This window comes from Mixophyes fleayi, chromosome 8 (genome assembly GCF_038048845.1).
Source record: "Mixophyes fleayi isolate aMixFle1 chromosome 8, aMixFle1.hap1, whole genome shotgun sequence".
Taxonomy (NCBI): Eukaryota; Metazoa; Chordata; class Amphibia; order Anura; family Limnodynastidae; genus Mixophyes; species Mixophyes fleayi.
The window spans coordinates 97771483-97795613 of NC_134409.1; the positions used below are offsets into that span (position 1 = coordinate 97771483).

Below are 24131 nucleotides of genomic sequence, written 5' to 3' on the forward strand. Positions count from 1 at the left end.
TCCCTATCTATGTTCCATAAAGTAATGGGCAGCATGGTGGCTTAGTGGTTGGCACTTCTGCCTCAAAGCACTGGGGTCATGAGTTCGATTCGTGACAATGGCCTTATCTGTGTGGAGTTTGTATGTTCTCCCTGTGCTTGTGTGGGTTTCCTCCCACACTTCAAAAACATACTAGTATGTTAATTGGCTGCTATAAAATTGACCGTAGTCTGTGTGTGTGTGTGTCATGGAATTTAGAATGTAAGTTCCATTGGATCAGGGACTGATATGAGTGAGTTCTCTGTACAGCGCTATGAAATTAGTGGTGCTATATAAATGATGTTAAGAAGCCTGTGTACTGTGCATTTCTTCATAAGGACCAAGGATCCCTTTATGAACCTTTGTCCCTGCTTCATAAAGGGCCATGGGAAAATCAAAACTACCCATGTGCACTTACCCTAAAGCTGGTGTCACGTGGACAATCCTGAATATGAAACTTTTGTTGTCATGCAATAGCTTCTGCAGTGTTTTGGTAGCTGAAGCACTCCTGTGTGACAGGGAAACTGCATTTGTCTTTCACTTGTATACATAATCCTCCTTCAGCATGCTAGGTTTTTCAAGCTGGAAAAATACTGTTACTAATGGGCATTGATTGGGTCTTTTCTCCAGGCGGATTCAACAGTAAAATGACACTGCCTGCTCAAAGGCAGAAATTATCATCAGGCCTAACTACAGCACTACGTGACAGCAAGGACTTGTGAAAGGGATAGAGTATCTTGCAACAAGACTTGCAGCCACTGGGTACCATATTTAGCTCTGATGAGAATTCCAGGCTCTAAAGTACCAGTGCAAGTCACGCTGAATCCTCTGGGAGAGAAGTTCCCAGCAAAAATAATAATCTGTGTGACATGGATGGGCATTTTTTTTGTTTTTAAATTAGTGTTTAGGTAGCTGTACAAATTTGCTGCAACCCACGGGAACTAGTCAGATGTTAGCATTAACTTTCAAAAATGTTTGGTTTCTATGGATTATAACATCTTTTTGCAGTGCAGTCAAATGTTTAAAAGTGCACATTCCATGACTTGTTTTTAATATGTACGTCAGCATGCCTTGTTATGTAGTGAAATGTATTTCTACAGTTTCCTAGTTCAGTTGACCTGGTAGTAGTGTGTTATAGCGGTCATGTACATCTGATGCTAAGTTAACCAAGCCAATAAAGCATAATTGCTAGAAAGTCCCCTTGCAATTTACTATAACAAAGCTTCACATACTGATGATATTGTAATAGAACAAATGGTTCAACACATGATAAAGTGCTGTAAAACAAGAAAATAAATGCGTACACATGGCCACCATACTGATAATAAAGACCTGGTCAAATTTATAGCTAAATCATTTTAAATTCATTAGCCTCGTTGACCATTAGGTTTGTAGCTAGATGCTTAATTTCATATGTGTAAAAATAAACCACGTCTATCCTATTTAAATAGTATAATTTACATTTTATAGACCAGTGCTTGTTGCCCCAACAAAGATGGCACCGAATGTTCATAGCTGAACATCATCGACAAGATGGCCTCTAAAGACACTCACTCTCCTACAGCAGATAATATGGCGCCTTCACTTTGAATTTTGAAGACAGCATGTCCTCTGCCCTTAATATTTTGCTTTACTACATAATTTTTTTTTGCGCAGTAGTAATGTCGTGTGGAAGAAGCCGACCTGCATAGTGCAGTCTGGCAGAGAAGCCAAGTCGGGTTGTGAGACTGCAGAATTCTCGATATTAGGCCATGTTCCGTCACATCTCTTCTGCTATGCTAACAGGATGAAGTCTGCCATTTTGTCTATGACCTACGCAGAACGGGCATGACAGCCAACATGTCCACAATTCTATTCCCGATACAAACATGGCTTCTGCGATATCTGTGACCATTCGCACACACAGGTAAAATCCCGCCTTCACAGGGTTTTCATTGGTTAATTGTCGGCAAAGGCTTAACCAGTAGAGCTCTGATTGGTTAAGATGCTTCCCTGGTCTAAACGCATAGAAAGCTCTGAAGCGTGTGACTGCAGACAAGTGAGGTGAGTGGGGGGTTTACATAGAATGAAGACGTAGAAGTGATGATGTAGTTGGAGCATTGCTATCATATGTGAGATGCTCACGAGCTGCGGTGACATGTTGTAACATTTTAATTCCCACTATAGTTTTACTTTTAAAATGGACCTAATGAATCATCAGTTTCCATTTAAATAATGCGCACACGATACATAATTGTAATAGGTTTTCATAAAGGTTATCAGTTCCAGTAGGTGTTCCTCGCTTAGTCATTGTCTCCTCACCCTCCCGTTGTGACAGCTATAACTCTTTTTTTTTTGCCAACAACTACTAAATTCTAAATACTATTTTTTTTAAGTTGTCTTTGGAAATATTCCTATTTGTCTGCATAATGCAATTCCTGCAATGCATTTTTTTTTATGTAAGATGCAATTATCTCTGTTATCTGAGCTTTATCAACAACTATTTATTGAAGAGGACGTATAAATCAGGAATATGTTCTGTATACATGTTAGTTGTTGTACGATGGGGCCTGTAGTGCAGTGATGTCCAACACATATGCACTACTTAAATATACAGTTGAGCAGCAAAATATCCGTGGAAATTATAATCAAAAGAATTAATAAAATTAATCTTGACTCTTGTTTCTAACCCCAAACGCTTTAATACATTTAAATCCTTTAAACCCTCTCCCCCAATCTTGTTTAATACTTCAAGACAATATTCACAAGATCCGATATGATATTATATCATGCTCCTAGAGCTACAACCTTCATATTTCCTTCTCTGCACCCTCTGGCACTATCTCTTAATTTGGTACCACAATTGAAAAGATTCTACACTTATCTCTTGCCTCACTTCTACCTGTCAACTCAACCTTATCCCCGCACAGATAGGGGATATATTTATCAAGCTTCGGGATTGAAAAAGTGGAGATGTTGCCTATAGCAACCAATCAGATTCTAGTTATCATTTGTTTAGTACATTCTGTAAAATGACAGCTAGAATCTGGTTGCTATTAGTAACATCTCTACTGTTTCAAACCTGCAGCTTGATAAATTTACCACCAGGAGTTTGCAGTCTTCTGTGTTTTTTTAAGCTTTATCTTGCATTTGGAATCTTCCCCCCTCCCCACTGGTATTTTTCCATAATTATTCAAACATGCAACAATTGCTCCTATTCTGAAAAAAATACTTCTCACCCAAATTCTCTATCACATTACCATCAAATCCATAACTCCAATGCTTCTCCAAGCTCTTTGAGAAGCTTGCCTACACTCTTCTCATCTTTACAAGCATCCTTTCTTCTTCAGTCACACTATCCTGTCCTGGCTCTCATCCTAAATGTTAAACTGGTTCTTCAATGCTTGTTTTGTCTGGATCCGCATCCTTTCTGCTTCCTCTGTCAGTGGTGGTACCGCAAGGCTCAATCTCCACTCTTCCCTTTCACTATCACTTCTCTTGCAAAACAACTGAGATTCTTTTGGCATGTGTTAGCTTGCGTTACTGAACATGTTTTACCATTTCATCTTGGACGTCTTCAGGTAATATTTCAAAATAGAGTTAATAATCCTTCCACCAACCAACAAAAGCTGCCTACCTGACAGCTTTATTTCTGTGGACAACATGACGAGGCTCGGCACACACTGAAGAATTTTTCGACCGTCATGTGTACAACGATTTTACTAACGACTGAAGGTCCGATCGCTCGGGCGATTCATGCTTACACTCTAGACATGTTTTAAACGATTAACTAAAGACTGACCATCCAAGCAGCGATTTTTCACAGCTATATTGTTCTGTTAAAAGATTTGGATTTCATACAAACTGAAACTACATATGTGGTCCCTGTAGTGATATCCCCAATAAATTTAAATAAACGGCCGAGCATGTTAATTAAGAACCACCCAGAAACTCCTAAAAGGAGAAGGAAACACGTCGTCTTCATTCAAATGTATGTGTCTTTATTTTATACTAGAGTGACTAAGGGGCATAATTATGGAGGCAGACATATGCAATACACATATATAGAAAAGAAATCTAGGCGCGTTTCTTGCAGACTGTCCTGACAAAGGTGTATAGATAAACAAGCAGACCGGCTATACACATCAAGGCAGTGTACAGCTGCTATTGGTTTACCGTTAGAAGCACCTAATTACCAATTGAGTGATGTGCGGTTACCGCTCCACGTAGGAGAGGTACAGGCATCAGAAATTTACACAAGCCCCAAAGGAGTCGCAGCCCGAGGAACTATCGGCAGTTGGTGGTGAATTGGTTGATTGGTAATTTATACACATTATATGATCGTAAGGTGATTGGAACGAGATTATTAAACAGTTCTACCAAACAAATGAACCAACAGTCGGCACTTTGGGGCGATTTTCGACCATCATGTAATTATACACACAAAGCCGACATCTGAACGAACGGTCGAATGTCGGCTGTTTTGCACGATGATTGGACGAAAAAGCTAGAGGGTGAACCTTGCCAAAGTGTCATCCGTGGCACAGTATTGTCTTTTGTTACTTAAATCATGTTATGGTCATCTAAAAAACATGTCCAGAATACACACGTATCACACACAAGACAGTGGGAAAGCTTTTTCATTTATGTACACATAATTTCCTGCATCTGTCTTATTGGTCTTCACCTAACCACACTTCCCACCCCTACAATTTATTTCAAATGTAGTGGCTAGAATAATTTTTCTTCTTGCCATATATTCTATTCTTTTTCTGTTCTGCCAATCCCTATATTGGTTGCCTATACAGATACAATATAAAATACTTATACAAACATTCAAAGCCTTAACACATCTGCGCCAGCAAACCTCTTTTTACTTGTTTCAAAATATCTTGCAATCTGTCCCTCTGCAATGCCAAGATCTCCACCTCTCATCCTCACTCAGCACGTGCTTCCTCTCTCGGATACAGGACATCTTTTGGGCTGCACCTATTCTATGAAATGTCCTCCCTTGTATAACAACATTTTCCACTAGTTTCCAAACCTTCAATTGTTCCCTAAAAAAAAGCATCTATAGGCAACTTTGTGAAATTCCCGAACTACCTTCTTAACCTTTCTAGGCGATTCTACCTGATTACCACCCCTCTATACAGTTCACATAAAACTTATATTTATTCTTTTTCTATACTCAACCAACTGACTCTCAATCCAACTGGTTCATATGGCCACTATTTTCCCATTGCAATATGACTTAACCAATATGCAGTATGTGTCTTTAACCTAATGCATCAAACTCCAAATGTCCTATTTATTGTAAAATTGTGAGGTTAACTGTTATTTAATAAACTATAAATATCTGTTTAAATGTGATGACAAGCACTGATTCCTAGAATGAGCCTCGTGAACTAGGTTAGTCGTGGTCTTCCTCCAGGTCTTGTGAATGTGGTAGTAGGGGCTTATTTTTTTGTAGGTGCTGACACAGGAAAGTGGGAGACCAAAGAGTGGGTACGGCAGGCAGCAATCAAAAAATGATTTGGATTTAGTGTGGTCATGTGACCATACTTTAAACTACCCCAATGGTGCTAAGAAGGGTCACAGAAGCAGGATGGAGCTATACGGTGCCTCAGAGCATGCCTGTGCTCACTGCTACTAATCCTATGCAGCTCTTGCTCTTATACTCTAGTAATTATATTGCTGTTAAGGCTAAGAAGACTTAAGCATCATGCTTGAATGTAAAGGTGTCCAATTATGCAGTGATAGCTCAATTTTGTCGCATGTGGGGTACACAAAGATGGGTTGAGTATGGTATCCCGCTGCTTGGGATACCGATGTCCAATACACCTACAAAAGAAACCCGTAGCCTTAAATCAACAAACTACTAAAATCTACACTTGCCTTCTCACTGAACGAGGACATTACTGAAACAACTGGTATGCGACTGCTGCAAAATCCGAAGATGCTGGAGTCCGGCACTTCATTGTGACATCACTGACGACAGCAACGTTTCAAGCAGCCGCAGCCTAAACCCTAACCCTTAATGATAACATACCTGTTTAAATGTAGATGTCACTGTCTTCAGTGTCGTCACAATGAAGTCCCAGCATCCAGCATCTTCGGATTTTGCAGCAGTCGCATACCAGTTGTTACGGCAATGTTCTCCGTCGGTGAGAAGGTAAGTGTAGATTTTAATTAGATTAGATATAACTCCCTTGGCGCTTGAAACAGGGGGGACAGTGAGTGATATCAAAACCGGAGTTTGATGAAGGCAGTAAAAGGGTAACAACCTTACAGTATGGACTTTTTTTATAACATATAACTTTTTGCCTGCTTTCATGTTATACAAATTTGCCTATGTGCCTTGTTTATTTTATCATGTCAGTGTGATTCACACTGCAGGGTTGCCACCCACATATACTGCTGATCAATAAATCTGTATACTATTTTCCTATCTGACTTTTTGTTCCAAGCGCCAAGGGAGTGTTATACATTTACACTGTAGGGTTGTTACCCTTTTACTGCCTTCATCAAACTCCGGTTTTGATATCACTCACTGTCCCCCCTGTTTCAAGCGCCAAGAGAGTTATATCCAATGTAATCCTCCACTAGGGTTGAGCTATCCCTATATTCCCCCACTCCCAGGTGGCTGCTTACCCACTGACACGCTATAGCTGAAGGGAGCGCTGAACACCCATTTCCACAAATTAGATTTTAATTAGGCTGTTGTTTGGGTTTCTTTTGTAGGTGTATTCGGTGTCGGTATCCCAAGCATCAGGATACCGATTACCACCGACAGAGATAACCTAGTGTCCGAAAATAGTCTGACTGCAGTTGAGCTAATCAAAATTGCATTTAGTTAACTGAACAAGACAAATTGTTAGCTGTTTTTGACAAATAGGGACAAGAAATTTCAGGGACAAATCTTTAAAACCTGGGACCATGCCATATAAAGTTCTGTCATATTAAGGGAACGTTTACACATACTTGGGCCTGATTCATTAAGAGACAAATACTAAGCGCAATGTGCGTTGTTTTTTTAAAACGCATGTAAAGCGGGTATACGTACGCCCAAATTCAAAAAGGAGCAGATGTGAAGATACGTGTAGTGATGAATGAATACGGGTGTATAATAAAACTATTCAATTAATGTCATTTGTTAATAACATAGGCGTTAATGGTAAACATTAAAAAATAAAAGTGTTTTTTTGTTTATTATTTTTTATTTATGAAATACATTTATTAGGATGTTCTTAGGGGGGTATTCAATTGTCAGCGCTAACGCTGAAAAACGAGCGCTCAAAAAATATTACCGTTTATACGGTAATATTGTGCACGAAAACCGTTAATACGGTAGTTTACTCGCTGAATTACCGTATTAACGGTAAGATTTTTTGAGCGCTCGTTTTTCAGCGTTAACGCTGTGTCACTCACCAGACTGTGAGTGCTTCTTCCCGTGTGTTTAGGAACCGTGGCCGTCCACCATCCTGAGGGTCTGCGCATGCGCAGCCCTTTCAAACCTTCTGTTCATGTTCCTTTTAGTTAATTGGCTGATCAGGCAACACTCCCTATTTAAAGCACCTGAGTTCCATACCTCGTGGCCTGATCTTGGAGTCTCATTCCCATGAGCCTCTGAAGGTGTTCCTGTGTTCCTCGTGTATTCAGCCCTGCTGATTCCTGTGGTTTCCAGACCACTTCAACTCTCCTGTGTTTCATCGTGACTGTATTAGCTGATTCCTATCCGCTGCCTCCGTGCACTACAGTTATCAACTCACTTCAACTCTCCCGTGTTTCATCGAGACTGCACCTGCTGATTCCTATCCGCTACCTCCGTGTACCTGCAGTGTCCTGCTTGCCGCTACCCTTCAGTTCTATTCGTGTCTGCAGCCAGCTGATCCGCTCTCCGTGCTTCTACAGTGTTCCTGCCTGTGTCAACTCGCCTGTCTGCATCGGATCAACGCCTCGCTGCTTTCATCTCGTCTAGACCATCTCTACACTTCAGTGTCTCCAGGTGTCCAGTTCTATATACTACTGCTTCCTGAGTATTTGTTCCTATCTCTGCTGGTCTACCTACCTGTGCGCTGCACCTACTTGATTACCGCTTCTACCCTCCTGGGACTTCGCATCCTGCCGGCCTCCAGCCATTCAGGTATCTCTGCACTCCTGTCTGACAGCCTGCTCCTGAACCACGGTATGCATACTTCTCATTGACTGTGCTGGTGTATTGCATATCTTGCTGGACTGAGTTGTTCTCCTCTGGAGTTTACTATCCGCTGAGACTATTGCCATCATTTGACTGTGTTACCGTTTGCCCGGATAGTTCCTGTGACTTTGTATTATTGTGCAGTGCTGTTCAGTCATTACTAAATTGTGCCTATCATCGTGGGATCAAGTTCAGTGTGCCCGTGTATACTCTGTATTGCATTTCTCTCCCCGTGCTCCTCCTCACATATATATTCAGTGGTACAACTTGCTAGAGGCAGACCACTGATCCCTGTTTCCCGAGTCACCTGTTTTTAGTATCCTTTCACATAGCAGTGGTACAACTTGCTAACGCAGACCACTGACTTCCCGGATACCTCCACCTGGATTCCATTCCTTCACATGGACAGCGGTACAACTTGCTAAACGCAGACCGCTGACTCTCATCACCTCCTCGTTGCTGCTGGACATTCCTCCTCACTATAGCAGTGGTACAACTTGCTACCGCAGACCACTGACTACCCTCACGTTTCCTTTGTCCATTCAGTTCCTCGCGTACTACTACCTGTATATTACCAGTGCTGCTAGTCATAGACTTTCCACGAGCATTCTCTACCATCTGCTGTCTCCTGTTCCGTGATCACCCCGCTACCAGAGTACCATATTACCATCTATACTGCTCTGGTAAGTCTATCACCTGGTGATCCCTGGGTAAAGACTCCTTGTGCCCGTGACACGCTGACAATTGAATACCCCCCTTAATGTCTTTTTTTTACAGTTGCTGCTGATTGCCAACACATGTCTTAGCATGTATAGACAGCCGTCATCACTAGCAATCTGCAATAGACCTGTAGCTGGAGCAAAAGATACAGCTCAATAACAAGTATCTGAGAGATGCCCAGAGCTTAATTTGGACACTTCTATGTGCACTCACTATTGGCACACCCTTACTGCATATTGAATACTGGCATCAGCCCCTTTACTGCCCTGTTCCCTCCCTGAAATTGTAGGCTGTAGTAAATGTCCTTTGTACTTGAAAATGAATTGAACGTGGCTGCGTTCTGTGGCGTATTGTCCAGTTCTGGGCATTGTTCAGATTATACGCAGAAAATGCCGTTTACGCGCCTTAATGATTGAGGGCCACTATGTATATCTGATAATGGTAATATTAGCTCCTTGATATAAGTCTATTCATATTTTAAAAACCTCTTTAAGACAGGGGAAATTACCTTGTTGCAACAAAAGATGCTCATGAAACCATCTCACGCTTACTTTTCAGCTGTTCAGAGTGTGATTACAATGTGGTTTCATGTCTCTGCATATGGGAAACTTACTCATTTGTAAAGTCTACCTCTAATGCTTTCACTTAAGTGAAATCATAATTTGACATTGCAGCTAATCACAAAACACTATTACAAAGAGCTGTTCAGATTTAAACTTCTCCTACAATGTCAAAGCCAGAAGAAATAATGTTGGAGCTCTGGTACAGGTAAATTTTTCACGAACTGCGGTAATCTTTGGCTTGGGACTCCAGAGTTCTGCAGGACAGGAAGACGGGAGATGTTAAATAAATGTTTGTTGAATTAGACTTTGACTGATGGAACACTGGTGCAAAAAGTATTTCATATTATTATTTTTTTTTATAAATAAAGCTCAGTTTGTTATCTTTGTTGAGAACAATAAAATTTCAAGTTAATATTTGTCTGTTGAATTGTTATAGTATCGGTGTGTACTGGTTTACAAAAGCAACTAGATCTCCCTTTACATAAATCTTTCTCTATTTGCTCATGTAACCTGGCTCAGGCTTCCTAGGCTGTAGATAACAATATCAGCTAATTAGTGCATAATAAGGCATTGATTTACTAAACGCATAACTTTCTGGATCTTGTGTTTCCCAATTAGCCACCAAGCCTGTGAAAGTTTGGTCCTTGGGTAAATCACTGCATCAGTACCTATCATTTGTAGTACAGAGAAAAATGATACAACCAAGGGGTCTGTTTATCACCCCAGCTCAGTAGGCATCAATATGTATCTCTGTAAATTGCAGCTGTACATAAAGAAGCACTGCTGCAATTTGTTAAGACGGATATAGCGCTGCAGTGGAAAGTCATATTAACACTGAACAATATATTTTACTTTCCTTATATATGGTTCATATATGACAATGTTTGGATTTAGTGGTCCTTTAAGGGAAAACAAATAATCTGAAGTTTTATGTCAGACATGTAAACTGTAACGCCGCTGGGTATGTCTTATCTAATATCTGTATATTCTTTGCTATTTCAGTGCTTCCCATGGATCTGTTTGGACGAATCTTCAACACTGTGAGTGCAGTAAGCAACCTATTTACAAATCCTTACAAGGTGCGGGAGGTACCATTGTTGGACTATGTTGGTTGTCCTCGAATCAGAGAGGATGGACGGGTTTTGCTTTACAAGAGTAAGACCGCAAGATCGTGGGACTGTCTTTTAGTAAACCCGCTCACTCCACAAAATGCCTTTCGGTGAGTATCTTCCTTATTGTGATTATTATTATTATTATTATTATTATTATTATTATATCATTTTACTAAACCTTACAGATTATTGTCTTGTGGTTAATTAATGCATGAAGGTCACAAACCAACAAGTTGCATTAATCCTAAAGTAATTAGTAAAATAATTAAGTTACTTTATATGAAATGGGTACTATAATCATAAGCACATATGTGTGAATCCGTTTCAGAAACTTGTAGCCTTTATTCTGAAAATGTTACGATGGTCCGTGTTTGGATATTCTCGGTTAATCTCAGTTGGTTAACCTTATCCCTTGCTCCTTAAAATTTCAGAATAGATTTTAGCGCCATCACATTGTGGTTAATATGACTAAAAGCCATGTATCAGTGAAACTAATAATAGAGCATTAAATATATTGTGTGAGTAGGACAGTGTATCAGCTATAGATCAAAAGGAATGGTACCATACAACATATTAAAAGAGATATTCACTCACGTTTTCTTGTTTAACTTTATATGTTGCTACCAAAGGAAGACAAAACCTTAAAGGTTGCACTCAAACCACACAAAATTGAAAATGTAATAAAAATATATTTAGTTTTTGTGTTAACTTTATTAATATAAAAGAAAAAAAAAATCTCGTCTAGGTATTGACACTTTCATTTTAATTTTAGCATATAGGTATGCTGCTGGTTTCTTGTGTGATCAAGTTGACCAATACATTTATTATTATTATTAATTATATTTATAGGGCGCCACAAGGTGTCCGTGGTGCCATACAGGGACAAAAACAAATTACAATACAAGGTGAGACAGCACAGTAACTCAGTAAGCTCAATGCACAGCTAGTGAGGGCGGGGGGGAGTATGCGCAAATGACGGGGCCCAAAAGGAGGGCGCGGAAGACAGGGAGACAATACATATTGTATGGTGAATTTTGAGCCTAAATGTTATATATATATTTTTTCTTGAATATCAATAATGTTCAATAAACATGTTACCAATGCATATTAATTATGTTTAGATTATATTTTAATTTTGTTAATTTGTTTATTTTTGTTTTTCTTTTTAATAAGAGAACAAAAAACAACCTCTCCATGACTACGAAACTGAATTGTTGCTGTGTTGGGACTGTGCAGACGTGTCACCAGGTCGTTTAGAGTAATTTCTCTTTAATATCTGGGGGTAAATGTATCAAGCTGAGAGTTTTCTGGCGGGTTTGAAAAACCAATCAGATTCTAGCTATCATTTATTTAGTACATTCTACAAAATGAATGCTAGAATGTGATTGGTTGGTTAAGGCAACATCTTCTCCACTTTTCAAACCCGCCCTAAAACTCTTAGCTTGATACATTTACCACCCTGGTGTCTTATACACTTGGGAGAGAGCATTTACTTCAGCGTGCTAGACACTCTTCTGAGCAGGCTTCTTTTCAGCCTGCAGGTCAGTGGATCTGTGACGTGTAGAGGTAGCCAGCCTAGGAATGAGCATAATGCAATCCAACAGCTCGACTTGGAAGAATTCTCATTCCAATGGCTGCTTCCTCAACACATCAGAGCCCTACTGCTGTGGAAAGCCTGCCCTGGAGAGTGCACAACATGCTGAATAAAATACTCGCTAGTGGGTGAATGGCGTTCCGGGGAACCTTGTTTTTGTTTTGTATACTACATAGTCCGCCAGGGTCTAAAAATAACTAGAGGAAGTACACCTTTTTTGTTGAGGCTTGTGAAAAAATTGCTTTATGTAGTGTAGTGCCTTGTGCCGTGTGCCGTGCGTTAGAATTAAATGCTCTATGCCAGTTCAAGGTCGAAGTCACGCTTACTCCACGTTGGCTTTCTCCTCTATTTCCTCTACACTCGGGAGGCAGGGTACTATGAGAAATAGAAAATGATATAAGATATAGAGGAAAAAATAGATAAAGACTGCCTTTACTTCACGCAGCTCGTGTATTCTTCTGTTGGTTTTGGTATTGTTTTTTTGTTTGTGTTGAGACTCTTAAAGATCCCATAGATCTTCTTTAGCTATTTATAATGTTTCATCTGTCTGGTAGCAGAGTACCTATGTATTCCTCACTTGTAAGTATGTTCCAGTGTTTCTCTAGTATTTTCTTTGTTATGAACAAGCTACTACGGAGCAAGCATAGCTCTCCACCAAGGTTAGAATACAGCATTTGCATACAGTGAGGGATAATATATTATGCTATATATAATGCCCTATGCAATGTGAACAGCAGCAGAAAATATAATAATAATTTGAAAATCATCTTATTGATATGAATATTCAAAAATATTTTATGTAAAACGTGCTTTTAAATTAATTAAACTTTTTAATGGGGAAATGAATGGGTTAATATGTGGTTATGTTTCCTGTGGCTCTTCAAGCAGAAATGACTATTCTCTGAGGAGCAGCAATGCCATTTACATTAAAATATCACATCCCGCGTGTCTATAACAAATCTTCATCCTGCTTCCAGTATCATCTTCAGCCATTCATATGTGCAGACCAGATCTACAGTGCAACCTGTCTACATTTATACAGAATAATGGGATATGCCCATACATACTGTATTTCTAGTTCCATATCAGCAATGTATACCATACTTGCCAACTTTTCCTCGTTGGCTTCAGGGAGATCCTGGGTGAGGTGGGTGTGTGGGCGGGGCTTGACAAATTGTATCTTTTTGGCCCGCCCCTAGACGATTGTCACCATTTTGGCCATTTACAGCAGGGGGCGGGGCCAAGATGACGTAATATTTGCGTCATTAAGCCGGAGGTTGCCCTGCTCTCCCGGGAGGTCTCAAAGAAATGTGGGAATCTCCTGGACATTCTGGGAGAGTAGGCAACTATGCGTTAAAGAAAAGCAGCTAATGAATCTCTAGAGACTAAAGTGTCTTTTACATTTCTGTCTCCATTACTAAAGTCATATGGTCTTACCTGTCAGTCTTTGATTAAATCTTGGTCTCCATGAAAATGGCCACCTCCATAGGCATCAATACATGGACATAGGACACAATTTCTGAACTGTATCATCAAGACACAGATGGTGAAGCCAACCACATCTTGTACTGGCTCAGCATCAGGGAGAATGCCAGACTCTTCAGGGAGTGAGGGAGATCGCCCCTATTTCAGGGAGTCTCCCTGACATTCAGGGAGAGTTGGCAAGTATGATATATACTACAACATTCGTTTATTTTAAGAGTGGCACTATATTTATTTATCATCTGTTGGTCTCCTCTCGTATGTTTTGTCTTCACCAATATATAATCTTATTCCTCATTTCTACAAATGTAAAAGCAAGTAAAGAAAAAGTTAACTGTACCTGCCAGTGTTGCGGTGGGTCAAAGCATGAAAAGACAAGTATATAATAGTCCACAATGACCAACATATAATAGCCTGCAATGATCAGAATTCAGGGCCAAGTCGTTTGTGTCACCCCAGCCTCAGAGGCTGCTGATATGCTACAGAGCTTCAAACCCCAGCTTCATGTCCTGGTAACTAGCAATACCAGAACAATAAAACAGATAAAAGGACCATTTTCTTTATATCTTACAATTGAAAGAAGATATTATAAATGAGAAATGACATGCAAATCAAAGTGTATTTTGTACAGTGGACAAGCAACCTATGTATGACAAAGATGAACTTTGGCATGTGCTAGAAAATGCTAAAATGTAGCTAGTTTCTTGCAAACACAGAAACTGTGTGCTCAGAAATAAATGTCGCTAGAGAGTATAAGAAGGGCAGGAAGATGTAGTGTTGTTGATAGAGTAAGTATGTTATGGATGACAGGTGTAGGTAATAGAGGATTGGGTAAGGAAGGATAAGGGCATATGTCATTTGCAGACCTGAGAGTATGGCTAGGCAAATATGCAGAGTAGAGAAGTGATGTAGGAGCATTGTGTTTGGGCGGAAGGCCAATTAGTAGGGGGTTACAATAATTAATATAGTAAGCAAGCAGAATAAATATTGTGTATTATTGTGTGTTAAATATAAATATTGTCAGTAATTGTTTTCTTTTGAGTATTTTTTTTCCTTTAAAATTCACTCCCTATATAGATGTAAAAGAAGCAATTGAAGCATATTCAATTGTGATATTCTGTGTTGTGGTTTCCTGGTTCTCATCTTCTCCTCTCAGTCTGTTCCAGCTGGACTCGGAGACAGAAGCTCTGCAGCAATTTCACGAATTTGCTCTGAAACTGCGGCCATTCTATGAGAGTGCCAGACAGGGACTTCGTCTAGACACTGTGCAGCAACTTGCAGACTGTCTGCGCGGACATCCAAATTGGTCATTGGCACATGTAGCAGTGGAGATGGGTATTCGAGAGAGTTTTAGGCACAATGGAATTCTAAGGTGGGAGAAAAGTTTAATGTGTCACTGTAACAGTTGATGTGTGTTCATTATTAGTACCCATATTAGTGTACAATTACACAATACATTAACACAAATGGCCTATTGTGTAACAGACAATTTCATTTAGCATATATTATTTTTTACATTATTTTATTTCAAATGCTCTAGAGGCCTAGTGTCTTTATTTCCCATAGATTGTAAGCTTGCGAGCAGGGCCTTCTCACCTCTTTGTCTGCTTAACCCAGTTTGTTTATTAGTTTATTATGTTTGTCCCCAATTGTAAAGCGCTACGGAATATGTTGGCGCTATATAAATAAATAATGATGATGATGATTTCCTTTAAGTCCTAGCCACCTACCAAAAAGGGGTGAGTGCTGCAGACCCCTCTGTCGGTTCCCTAATCTGTTACCTGCATTTCCATTTCCAGGGCCTTCAGGAGGCATATCACCACAATATAGTAAATCTACATTGCTAAGATAAATAAAGCTCCAGGTCCAGATGGCATACACCCAAGGGTCCTTATGGAATTAAACTCTGAAATAGCTAGACCGCTATTCTTAATTTTCAGAGATTCAATCTCATCAGGCTCAGTACCAAGGGATTGGCGAATAGCAGATGTGGTGCCGTTGTTTAAAAAGGGGACGAGTTCACAACCAGAGAATTATAGACCTGTAAGCCTGACATCAATAGTGGGGAAACTACTGGAAGGTATTTTAAGGGACAGTATTCAGGATTACTTGGTAAGCAATAAAATTATTAGTGGGAATCAACATGGATTTGTGAGGGATAGGTCATGTCAAACTAATCTAATTAGTTTCTACGAGGAAGTTAGTGGGAACTTAGACCAGGGCAGGACAGTAGATGTGGTCTACTTAGATTTTGCAAAGGCCTTTGATACAGTGCCACACAAGAGGTTGGTTTACAAAATAAGGGAACTGGGTCTAGAAATCAAAATTTGTACTTGGATCGAAAACTGGTTAGAGAATAGGGAAGAGAGAGTTGTGATACATGGAACATTTTCTAATTGGTCAAAGGTCTTAAGTGGAGTTCCTCAAGGTTCCGTGCTGGGACCACTCCTTTTTAATATATTTATTAATGACCTTGGTGATGGTTTAGAGAGTAAAGTTTCTATTTTTGCAGATGACACTAAACTCTGTAAGGTAATAAAATCAAAGCAAGATGTAGCTTCTCTACAGAGGGACTTAAATAAACTGGAGGATTGGGCGGCTAAATGGAATATGAGGTTTAACACAGATAAATGTAAGGTTATGCATTCAGGGATCAAAAACAAGAACGCAATCTATAAATTAAATGGAATTAATTTGGGAGAATCTATAATGGAAAAGGATTTGGGAGTGCTCGTAGACAGTAGACTTAGCAATAGTGCTCAATGTCAAGCAGCAGCTGCAAGGGCAAACAAAGTATTGGCATGCATAAAAAGGGGCATAGATGCAAGGGAAGACAGTGTAATTTTGCCACTGTATAAATCATTGGTAAGACCTCATCTTGAATATGCAGTACAGTTCTGGGCACCACTCTATAAAAAAGATAATTTGGAACTAGAAAGGGTTCAGAGAAGGGCGACAAAATTGATAAAGGGTATGGAGTCATTAAGTTATGAGGAAAGGTTAGCCAGTTTAGGCATGTTTACTTTAGAAAAGAGGCGTCTAAGGGGAGATATGATTACTATGTACAAATACATTAGGGGTCAATACAGAGAGCTTTCATGGGAACTTTTTACCCCAAGGACCATACACAGGACACGTGGTCATCCCCTAAGGTTAGAGGAGAGGAAATTTCACAACCAGCAAAGTAAGGGCAGTCAAGATATGGAATTCATTGCCAGGGAAGGTTGTGATGGCAGATTCAATAGATATGTTTAAGAAAGGGTTAGACAAATTTTTAGCGGAAAGGTGTATCCAGGGATACGACCGTTAATTTAAAATAAAGGATAGTAGTGGATATAGGGTAAAAATTGGATTGCAATATTGAGTCAGGGGGGATTTTCAAAATTGAAACAGATTGGCGGTTGCCTACTCTGGATTAATTTCAAATATAAGTGCAGGATCGCAGGAGATCCAAAATAGGTTGAACTTGATGGACTGGTGTCTTTTTTTCAACCTCATCAACTATGTTACTATGTTACATTGACCCTGATCATTGGGTGGTGGACAGGTGGCCCCCATCAGTATTACCATCTACAGGTACTCTGCTGCCAGCCACAATAAGGACAGGCTCACCTGCCTGTGTGAGTGTGTCCAGCTCTGACAATATCTATGTGCGGCTGTCTGTTGCACCCCAGGCTTCATCCTGCTATATAGATGCCTAGAGGCTGGAGACTCCCACTGGTATAATGTACCAGTGAGGACAGTAAGGAGCTTGGTAAATCTACATGAAATATCCATAGACTGAGACACAGAAAATGTAGAATAAATGCAAGGGATAGCTGTATAGTAGACACTGCTTCTAATAACTGCTCATATATTTGTACCTCTTACAAATACAGGGGATTGGGTATGTTGGTGCAATGACCGAAACTCCAACAAGATTTACCCCGACTACTTGAGGGCGACGTTGTCATTCCCAGCACACTTATAATTCCTACTGTTTGTAAAACTGACGTCAAAGTATTGCGAGCACTGAACATCCCGGCACGACTAAATGACGTCACTGTGTGATGTAACTCTATTATTGCTGTTATGAGGATAATGGAAGGTGGCAGCGGCTGTACAATGTACAAGTGTTTGTCAAAAAATATTGTACAGCCGCTGCCACCTTCCATTACCACCTTAACAACAGCAATAATTGTGACGTCATTTAGTCATGCCGGGATGTTCAGTGCTCGCAGTACTAGTAGGGATTATAAGTGTGCCGGGAATGACAGTCTCGCCCTCAAGTAGTTGGTGTAAGTCAGAGTTTCGGTCATTGATAAATTCGTACAGGCATAGTACGAAGCACTATAGGCCCTTAGGCCTGCCATATAGTCCATCTATATCTTGTGCTCAAAACATAATGGCGGCTGTGGGTGTAGGGCAGCGGGGTTCCCAGGTTTGCCCAGCTTGATAGGCCATGGAAAAATAATCATCTGTCTGTAACTCTGTATTGAGCATATACAAGCTTACATGAAAATAGGGCAACATCCACACAATTTGGTGTCGAAAGCAACTTTTAACTTGGCATATGATGAATTCCTAACTAGCAGCAGTATATTCTTAATATTTAAATGCAATTCCACGCTACAATATGCAGTGGAGTCTTTCATTATGTGGAGTTTAGATTTCAGTTGGACAGTGGATCTGACAAAGTGTACTCACACACCCCATGCCAATATTCTATTATATTTATAACAAAAAGTTATTTTATACCTCTTTCTCCTTTACTTTTTTAAATCACATTTTCAAGTTTCCCCACCATTGATGTGTCCCACTTAGGACCTATCATTGTACACATATGCATCGTTATACAGTATAGCACCTTTGACAGATTCTGCAGTAAATACATCTTTGTGTGTTTTCCAGGAGTGTGAACAGCACAGAGTGTGACGGAGGCTGCACCCCGCTGCACCTGGCCTGCAAGAAGGGGGATGTTGAGTGCATACAGGAGCTGGTAGAAGAGTGCCATGCCAAGCAGGACATTGCTGACTCTAATGGAGAAACTGTGTACCATTACGCTGCACGTCAGAACAACCCCCGTGTTATCGAGGTTACTTCTCGTGTGCTTTGTTATAGTTGCCATTCACTTGCTGACCTTTGCCTCTGGATTCCCTCAGTGTTTAGTCATTACACTCCCTTATATGCTCATCACTTATTCTGTGCATACTGTGCCACCCTCTTCTGTATGCTTTTTTGCCCTTGTTTTGTTCTATGTTGTCTTACATTTATTTTTCTGCTCCCTTTTGCATTTACCCCTAGATCCTGTGTTCTGTGCCGTCCATTGGTATTAACCACCTGAGCAGCACCAGTGAGACTCCGATGCATGTGGCTTGCCGCATGGGCAAGGCTGAATCAGTGCTTGCCCTATTGCGCTGCCATGCTCGCTGTGATACCTTAGGAAAGGATGGATACCCCATTCACACAGCCATGAAATACTCTATGAAAGGGTAAGGTAGACTCAATATTCATGCAAAGGCAGCATGTGATTATAATGAGATTGCTATAGATGGGATAGCTCATACTGTAACATGGTCAGCAAAATATTAAAAAAGGACATTTTGCTCAATATTTGTAATGCACATCAATGCACTGGTGAAATGTGAAAAATGGAATAATAAATAAAACAATTGCTGCACATGTTTAAAGGGACACAATCAAAAATGCATTTAAAAAACTTACATTGCAATACCAATATTGCTAAGCCGAATGTTCTAGCATTTATAACGTGAGCTTGATTGAATAATAGCAATATTATGAAGAATAAAATATTATTATGAAACATACTTAATGCTATTAGGTAGTCGTTTCTGCCTCATTGAAATCAGACTGTGAGTTTATTAATCAGCAAATGTATACTTATGCTCCCCTTTAGATGTGCAGAAGCAATCCTGGACTTTAGTGCCAGCCAAGTCCATGCTGAAGATCCTCGACATGTGGCAACACCTCTGCATTGGGCAAAGACAGCTGAGGTATGAAGTTATTGGATTTAAACACTAATATGGAGCCTTGTGAAGTATTTTACTCGGGTATGTTAGGGTTCTCCATACCCGCATCTCAAGGTTTCCTCTACTTGCTAAGGACTATCCACACCAATTCCTCACAGCAGTTACTGAGTACACAGAGTCATCCACAGCCAGTTTCTCTTAAAATTAGCTGTTTTTTATTTGATCTGCGACACTAGCATGTACACACTCTTACTATTATTGGTAGATGATTATTGTTTGTGTGTTTACAATCATAACGGTTTTAGTTTGGCAAAAGCTTTGATCATGCACTGTTCCTGGGATCATTGGTGTATCTTTCAGTTTTGGACCAACACTTCCAGACAGATACAGCGCTTGACAGATATTGGTAGGCAGAATTTTTAATCATTGGTTTTGGATCTGAAATGGTCTTTTCTTGACTAATCACACACTAATCAGTGACCGATTCAGATGAAAAATAACTGGTATAGATCGTATGTATGCGTGCCCTGTAAGGAGGGCTATATACACTGCACATTCAAACTATAGCTGAATCCTAGAGCAAAGTATCCGAAAAGTCACTAATGTATGCTGCCTTATTGGCCAACACAAGTGCTCCTCAGAATATCAATATAAATATATATATTTTATATTGTTCAATAAGAACTGCACAACACCTCCTCATCACCTTGGCTTTACTGAAAGAAATGAATGATTTCACACGATGTTTGAAACGCCACCACCGTCTAAGTAGAAAAACATTTACGTTCCTCGATTTAAAATGGCTGTGGAGGGGAGCGAGAGGTCCAATCAGATCTTCATGGCAGCATCTGATAAATGTTTCCCTCACACCCTTCCTCCAGGGAGTGCACTCAGTTTCAGTTTTTTGGGACTGGACTATTGTATACTGGAAAAACAGCAGCCTGGAGCTCCAACCCTCATGATATGTACTCCAGATTAGACTACATATTTATCTCTTCATCTCTGACTAATCACGATTCCATATAGAAAAACATTTTCAATGAATCTAACATTCAAATCCAAACTGCTTAATTGTATCATAGTAACAAAACAATCATGACAAATTAGCAGCATTTAAATGGTATACTCATCTTGTGATGGAAAAAATGAAGCATAGATCATGGTAGTGTATGTCCAGAAGAATGCGCCCAATGGCCATTTCGTTGACTGGTAGGGCTAATTAACAGATAAAGGCAACAAGCCGGTATATAAAGGCAAAATTGGGCCTCATCAAATATAAATACACACCCAACAACTTCACTTGTGTACATCATGTACATCCTAATCCGGCGGTTCCCAAACTGTGCGCCGCGGCTCCCAGGGGTGCCGCGGCCTAGACATAGAAAAAAGAAAGAAAACAGGAACTTACCAATCCGCCGGGCGCCGGGACCCAGCAGACTCCTCTCTCCCTCAGCTGTCGCTGAATATCGACGTCAGCGACAAGCTGCTGCGGGAGAGAGGAGGCTGCTGGGTCCGGCGCCCGGCGGATTGGTAAGTTCCTTCTTTTTTCTATGGTTGGCGCCTGGCGCGGGGCAGAGTGAGAGGGATCGTAGCAGAGGAGGGGGACAGAGGGCAGTGGAGGAGGGGGACAGAGGAGGGGGACAGATGGCAGAGGAGGGGGACAGAGAGCAGAGGAGGGGGACAGAGGGCAGAGGGGGCAACGTGAGAGAGAGCAGTGTGCCTGGATGCAGAGGGGGCAGTGTGCCTGGATGCAGAGGGGGCAGTGTGCCTGGATGCAGAGGGGGCAGAGTGTCTGGATGCAGAGGGGCATTTTTGCATACAACTAAATAAGTATTTCTGTCGTGACCTAAATACTTATTACAATTTTTTGACCCAACTACTTCTAAAACAGGACTGCTCAATAATTATTTTGGAGGGGTGTCTTGAAAAAATTTTAAGACTCTAAGGGTGCAGCGAACTGAAAAAGTTTGGGAACCACTGTCCTAATCATTAGCCAAAATATAACAAATATTGCATGTAAACAAAATAATATAAATCCATTCTCATTATCTCACTCAAATTGTACACAATACAGTGGGTGCTCAGATCCCGCACTCCAAACATGTTAAAACACACTTCCTTAATCTCCGTGGTTGCCTACAGACCGGCAGCTACCTAGGGCTAACTAGAATGCTGGGTACAACATAGTCATTTTAAATGCAGCTCTGACAAAATCCAGCCACATCGCTAATAGCCAAGATATATCACGTAATTCAGAAGAATTATTCTATGTGGAGGCACTAATAACCCCCAAATAGTAACTTTTAGCAAAAGATCAATCTTAATTAGTCTAATATTAAAACGTATTTGCCCTAATTAATAAGTGTACCCAATTGGCAAAATATAAAATGTAGTGGAAAAAGTTAGATAAATATTTGTGAACAAATAAAAATACTGAAAATGTGGGTTTTTCCAGGTCTCACTGTTATGAAATTATCACATTCAATGTGTTGTGATATAAGTTATTGGCCGATCTATCAGAAAATGATATGTATTTTTTTTACTTGTACTTAATCCATTTTTATTACACAATTGTCTTTGTCACCTAATTATTATAGTAGTAGTAATAATTATCCAATGGCTCGTTCTAGTACAATCAGATGTGTGTTTAATGAGATCTGAAGGGTTTTAGATGTCTCATTCTAGTATCAATGCCTAATCATTCCTTATGAGAGAAAAAACTCTGTTACAAAATAGCACCTATATTGATTGTAAAAGATACAATTGATGCAATCTACATTTGTTGCAAAACATGTGCTGTTGCAGTGTAAGCATGCCTCATTATATCAGTAATCTGTTCACTCATTAGATCAGTACCATACATTGAATTCACTGTCACTTTCAGTCTCCTGTGTTACATTTTACAAGTTTACATTACTATCGCTGTGATCTCTTGCTGATCACTAAACACAAAAATGTTGCTGTATATTAAAATACTGCCAAAGTGAAGACCTTGGGTCTCTGTGAGCCACGTAAACACTTGCTGTTCTCTCCTCCTAACATACGTTTTACCATGTAGCTTTTCCAAAGGGTGCTCTGCTAAGATGTAAGTTGACATTAACAAAACCGATCTACAAAAACCACAAATGACAAGTTTGAACTTTCATATCTCCATCATTTTTTTATGTTGTAACCTTGATGCTTTTGACAAGCAAATTGAGGCTTTGCATCTGACCTTTTTAGGGTGGAGGTGCAGAACACAGATTTTATCAGAATACCTTTTTTAAGTGTCTTTGTTATGTTACAGTGTAATGTTTGAGAGAACCCTCATACCTCTTATACATAGGCTGCAGCAAAATCAAATAAATTAAGGTGAATCTTGATAATAAAAAGTAAAAGGCTTTAGGCTTTAGGCTTTAGATCTCTAACGGCCGATATCCTGACTTCCCTTACCCTTTTATTCGTAACTATTACCTTTAAATAATTGACACAAGACTTGAGTGTGGCAAAATTCAAATAGTTTATTTAAATAAGGTGGTGGAGAAAAGAGCAATCAGTACGACATCTACCAGACAGAACCAGAATGTCCCAGCTTAACCATGGAACCTAATCAACTGGGGGACAACCAATCAAACCCCAGGTTCAAGTGGGGAACAAACAATCGCCCCCGGGCGCACATATCTACCTTTAGTGGGACCCCGCGTCCCAGACTCTACAACCCACCAATCCTCTGGGCTAAACGGAACGCCACCACAGGCTGTCCACTCCCGGATCTCTAAGACCCGAGGTTCGCCACCATACCTCCACCTACCGCAGCCAAACTCTCATAAACATCCTTCACAAACAAAACTATGCATTCATCGCTTAAATGTACACATTCACTTCTATAGCTTTGAAATCTGATCTGCAGGTGCTCAATCCTCAAACCCCCAATAGAACGAGTGAAACAGGCAACTACTGAATTCACTTTTTTCCTAACTTCGTCTACCACGTGCCCATCGGGGAAAGAACGCCAAATCCTCCACTTCGTTATATCAGACCAACATATCAACAGGGAAGGCCAGGAGGCACAAACCCACGCCATGTCATCCGGAATCAGTAAAATCAAGTCAATAGATATACAGTAACCCAAATCATTCCCCCCAAGATGTATCACTAAAACATTAGAAACAGTGTTTGTCGTAACAGACCCCACACTAGGTAACCTAAAACCATGAAGGAACCCGTCCCTTAAAAGTTCTGCAGCCTCCTTAAGTGGGTAGCGGTCCGGCCACCGGCTGAGACTGACCACATTAATTGGGGACCCGGTTATCTGCAGCACTGGTGGCATTCTGGTTACCAGCTCCTTCCCCCTAACAGGCTTATCACAAGATTTGGCAGGGTGGTTACCACTGCAACGAAGGCATATGTGAGAAAACCTACATGCCGCTCCGCGTAAGCAACCGGTCTTATTAAAGGGGTAGCAGCGGCCCCGTCCAGGAAAGGGAGCGCCAATTCTGCCGCATCCCAGCTGCCGGC

At 40.4% G+C, this 24131-nt stretch overlaps 1 protein-coding gene across 6 annotated transcripts in view; it reads left to right on the forward strand.

Moving 5' to 3' along the window:
• The first annotated feature begins 1653 nt into the window (after positions 1-1653).
• The window catches only part of PLA2G6 (phospholipase A2 group VI), a 75619-nt gene continuing 53141 nt past the window's right edge, over positions 1654-24131 (forward strand). For 4 of the 6 annotated variants that reach the window (XM_075182959.1, XM_075182962.1, XM_075182963.1 and 1 more), the window contains exons 1-6: positions 1962-2061; positions 10480-10696; positions 14822-15037; positions 18556-18739; positions 18949-19136; positions 19562-19658. In XM_075182959.1, coding sequence (XP_075039060.1) covers positions 10488-10696; positions 14822-15037; positions 18556-18739; positions 18949-19136; positions 19562-19658 — 894 coding nt within the window. In that variant the 5' untranslated portion in view covers positions 1962-2061; positions 10480-10487. Of the gene's footprint in view, positions 1925-1961; positions 2062-10479; positions 10697-11438; positions 11495-14821; positions 15038-18555; positions 18740-18948; positions 19137-19561; positions 19659-24131 lie in introns of those variants that run through there. The other 2 variants (XM_075182960.1, XM_075182965.1) reach the window with 2 other exon arrangements.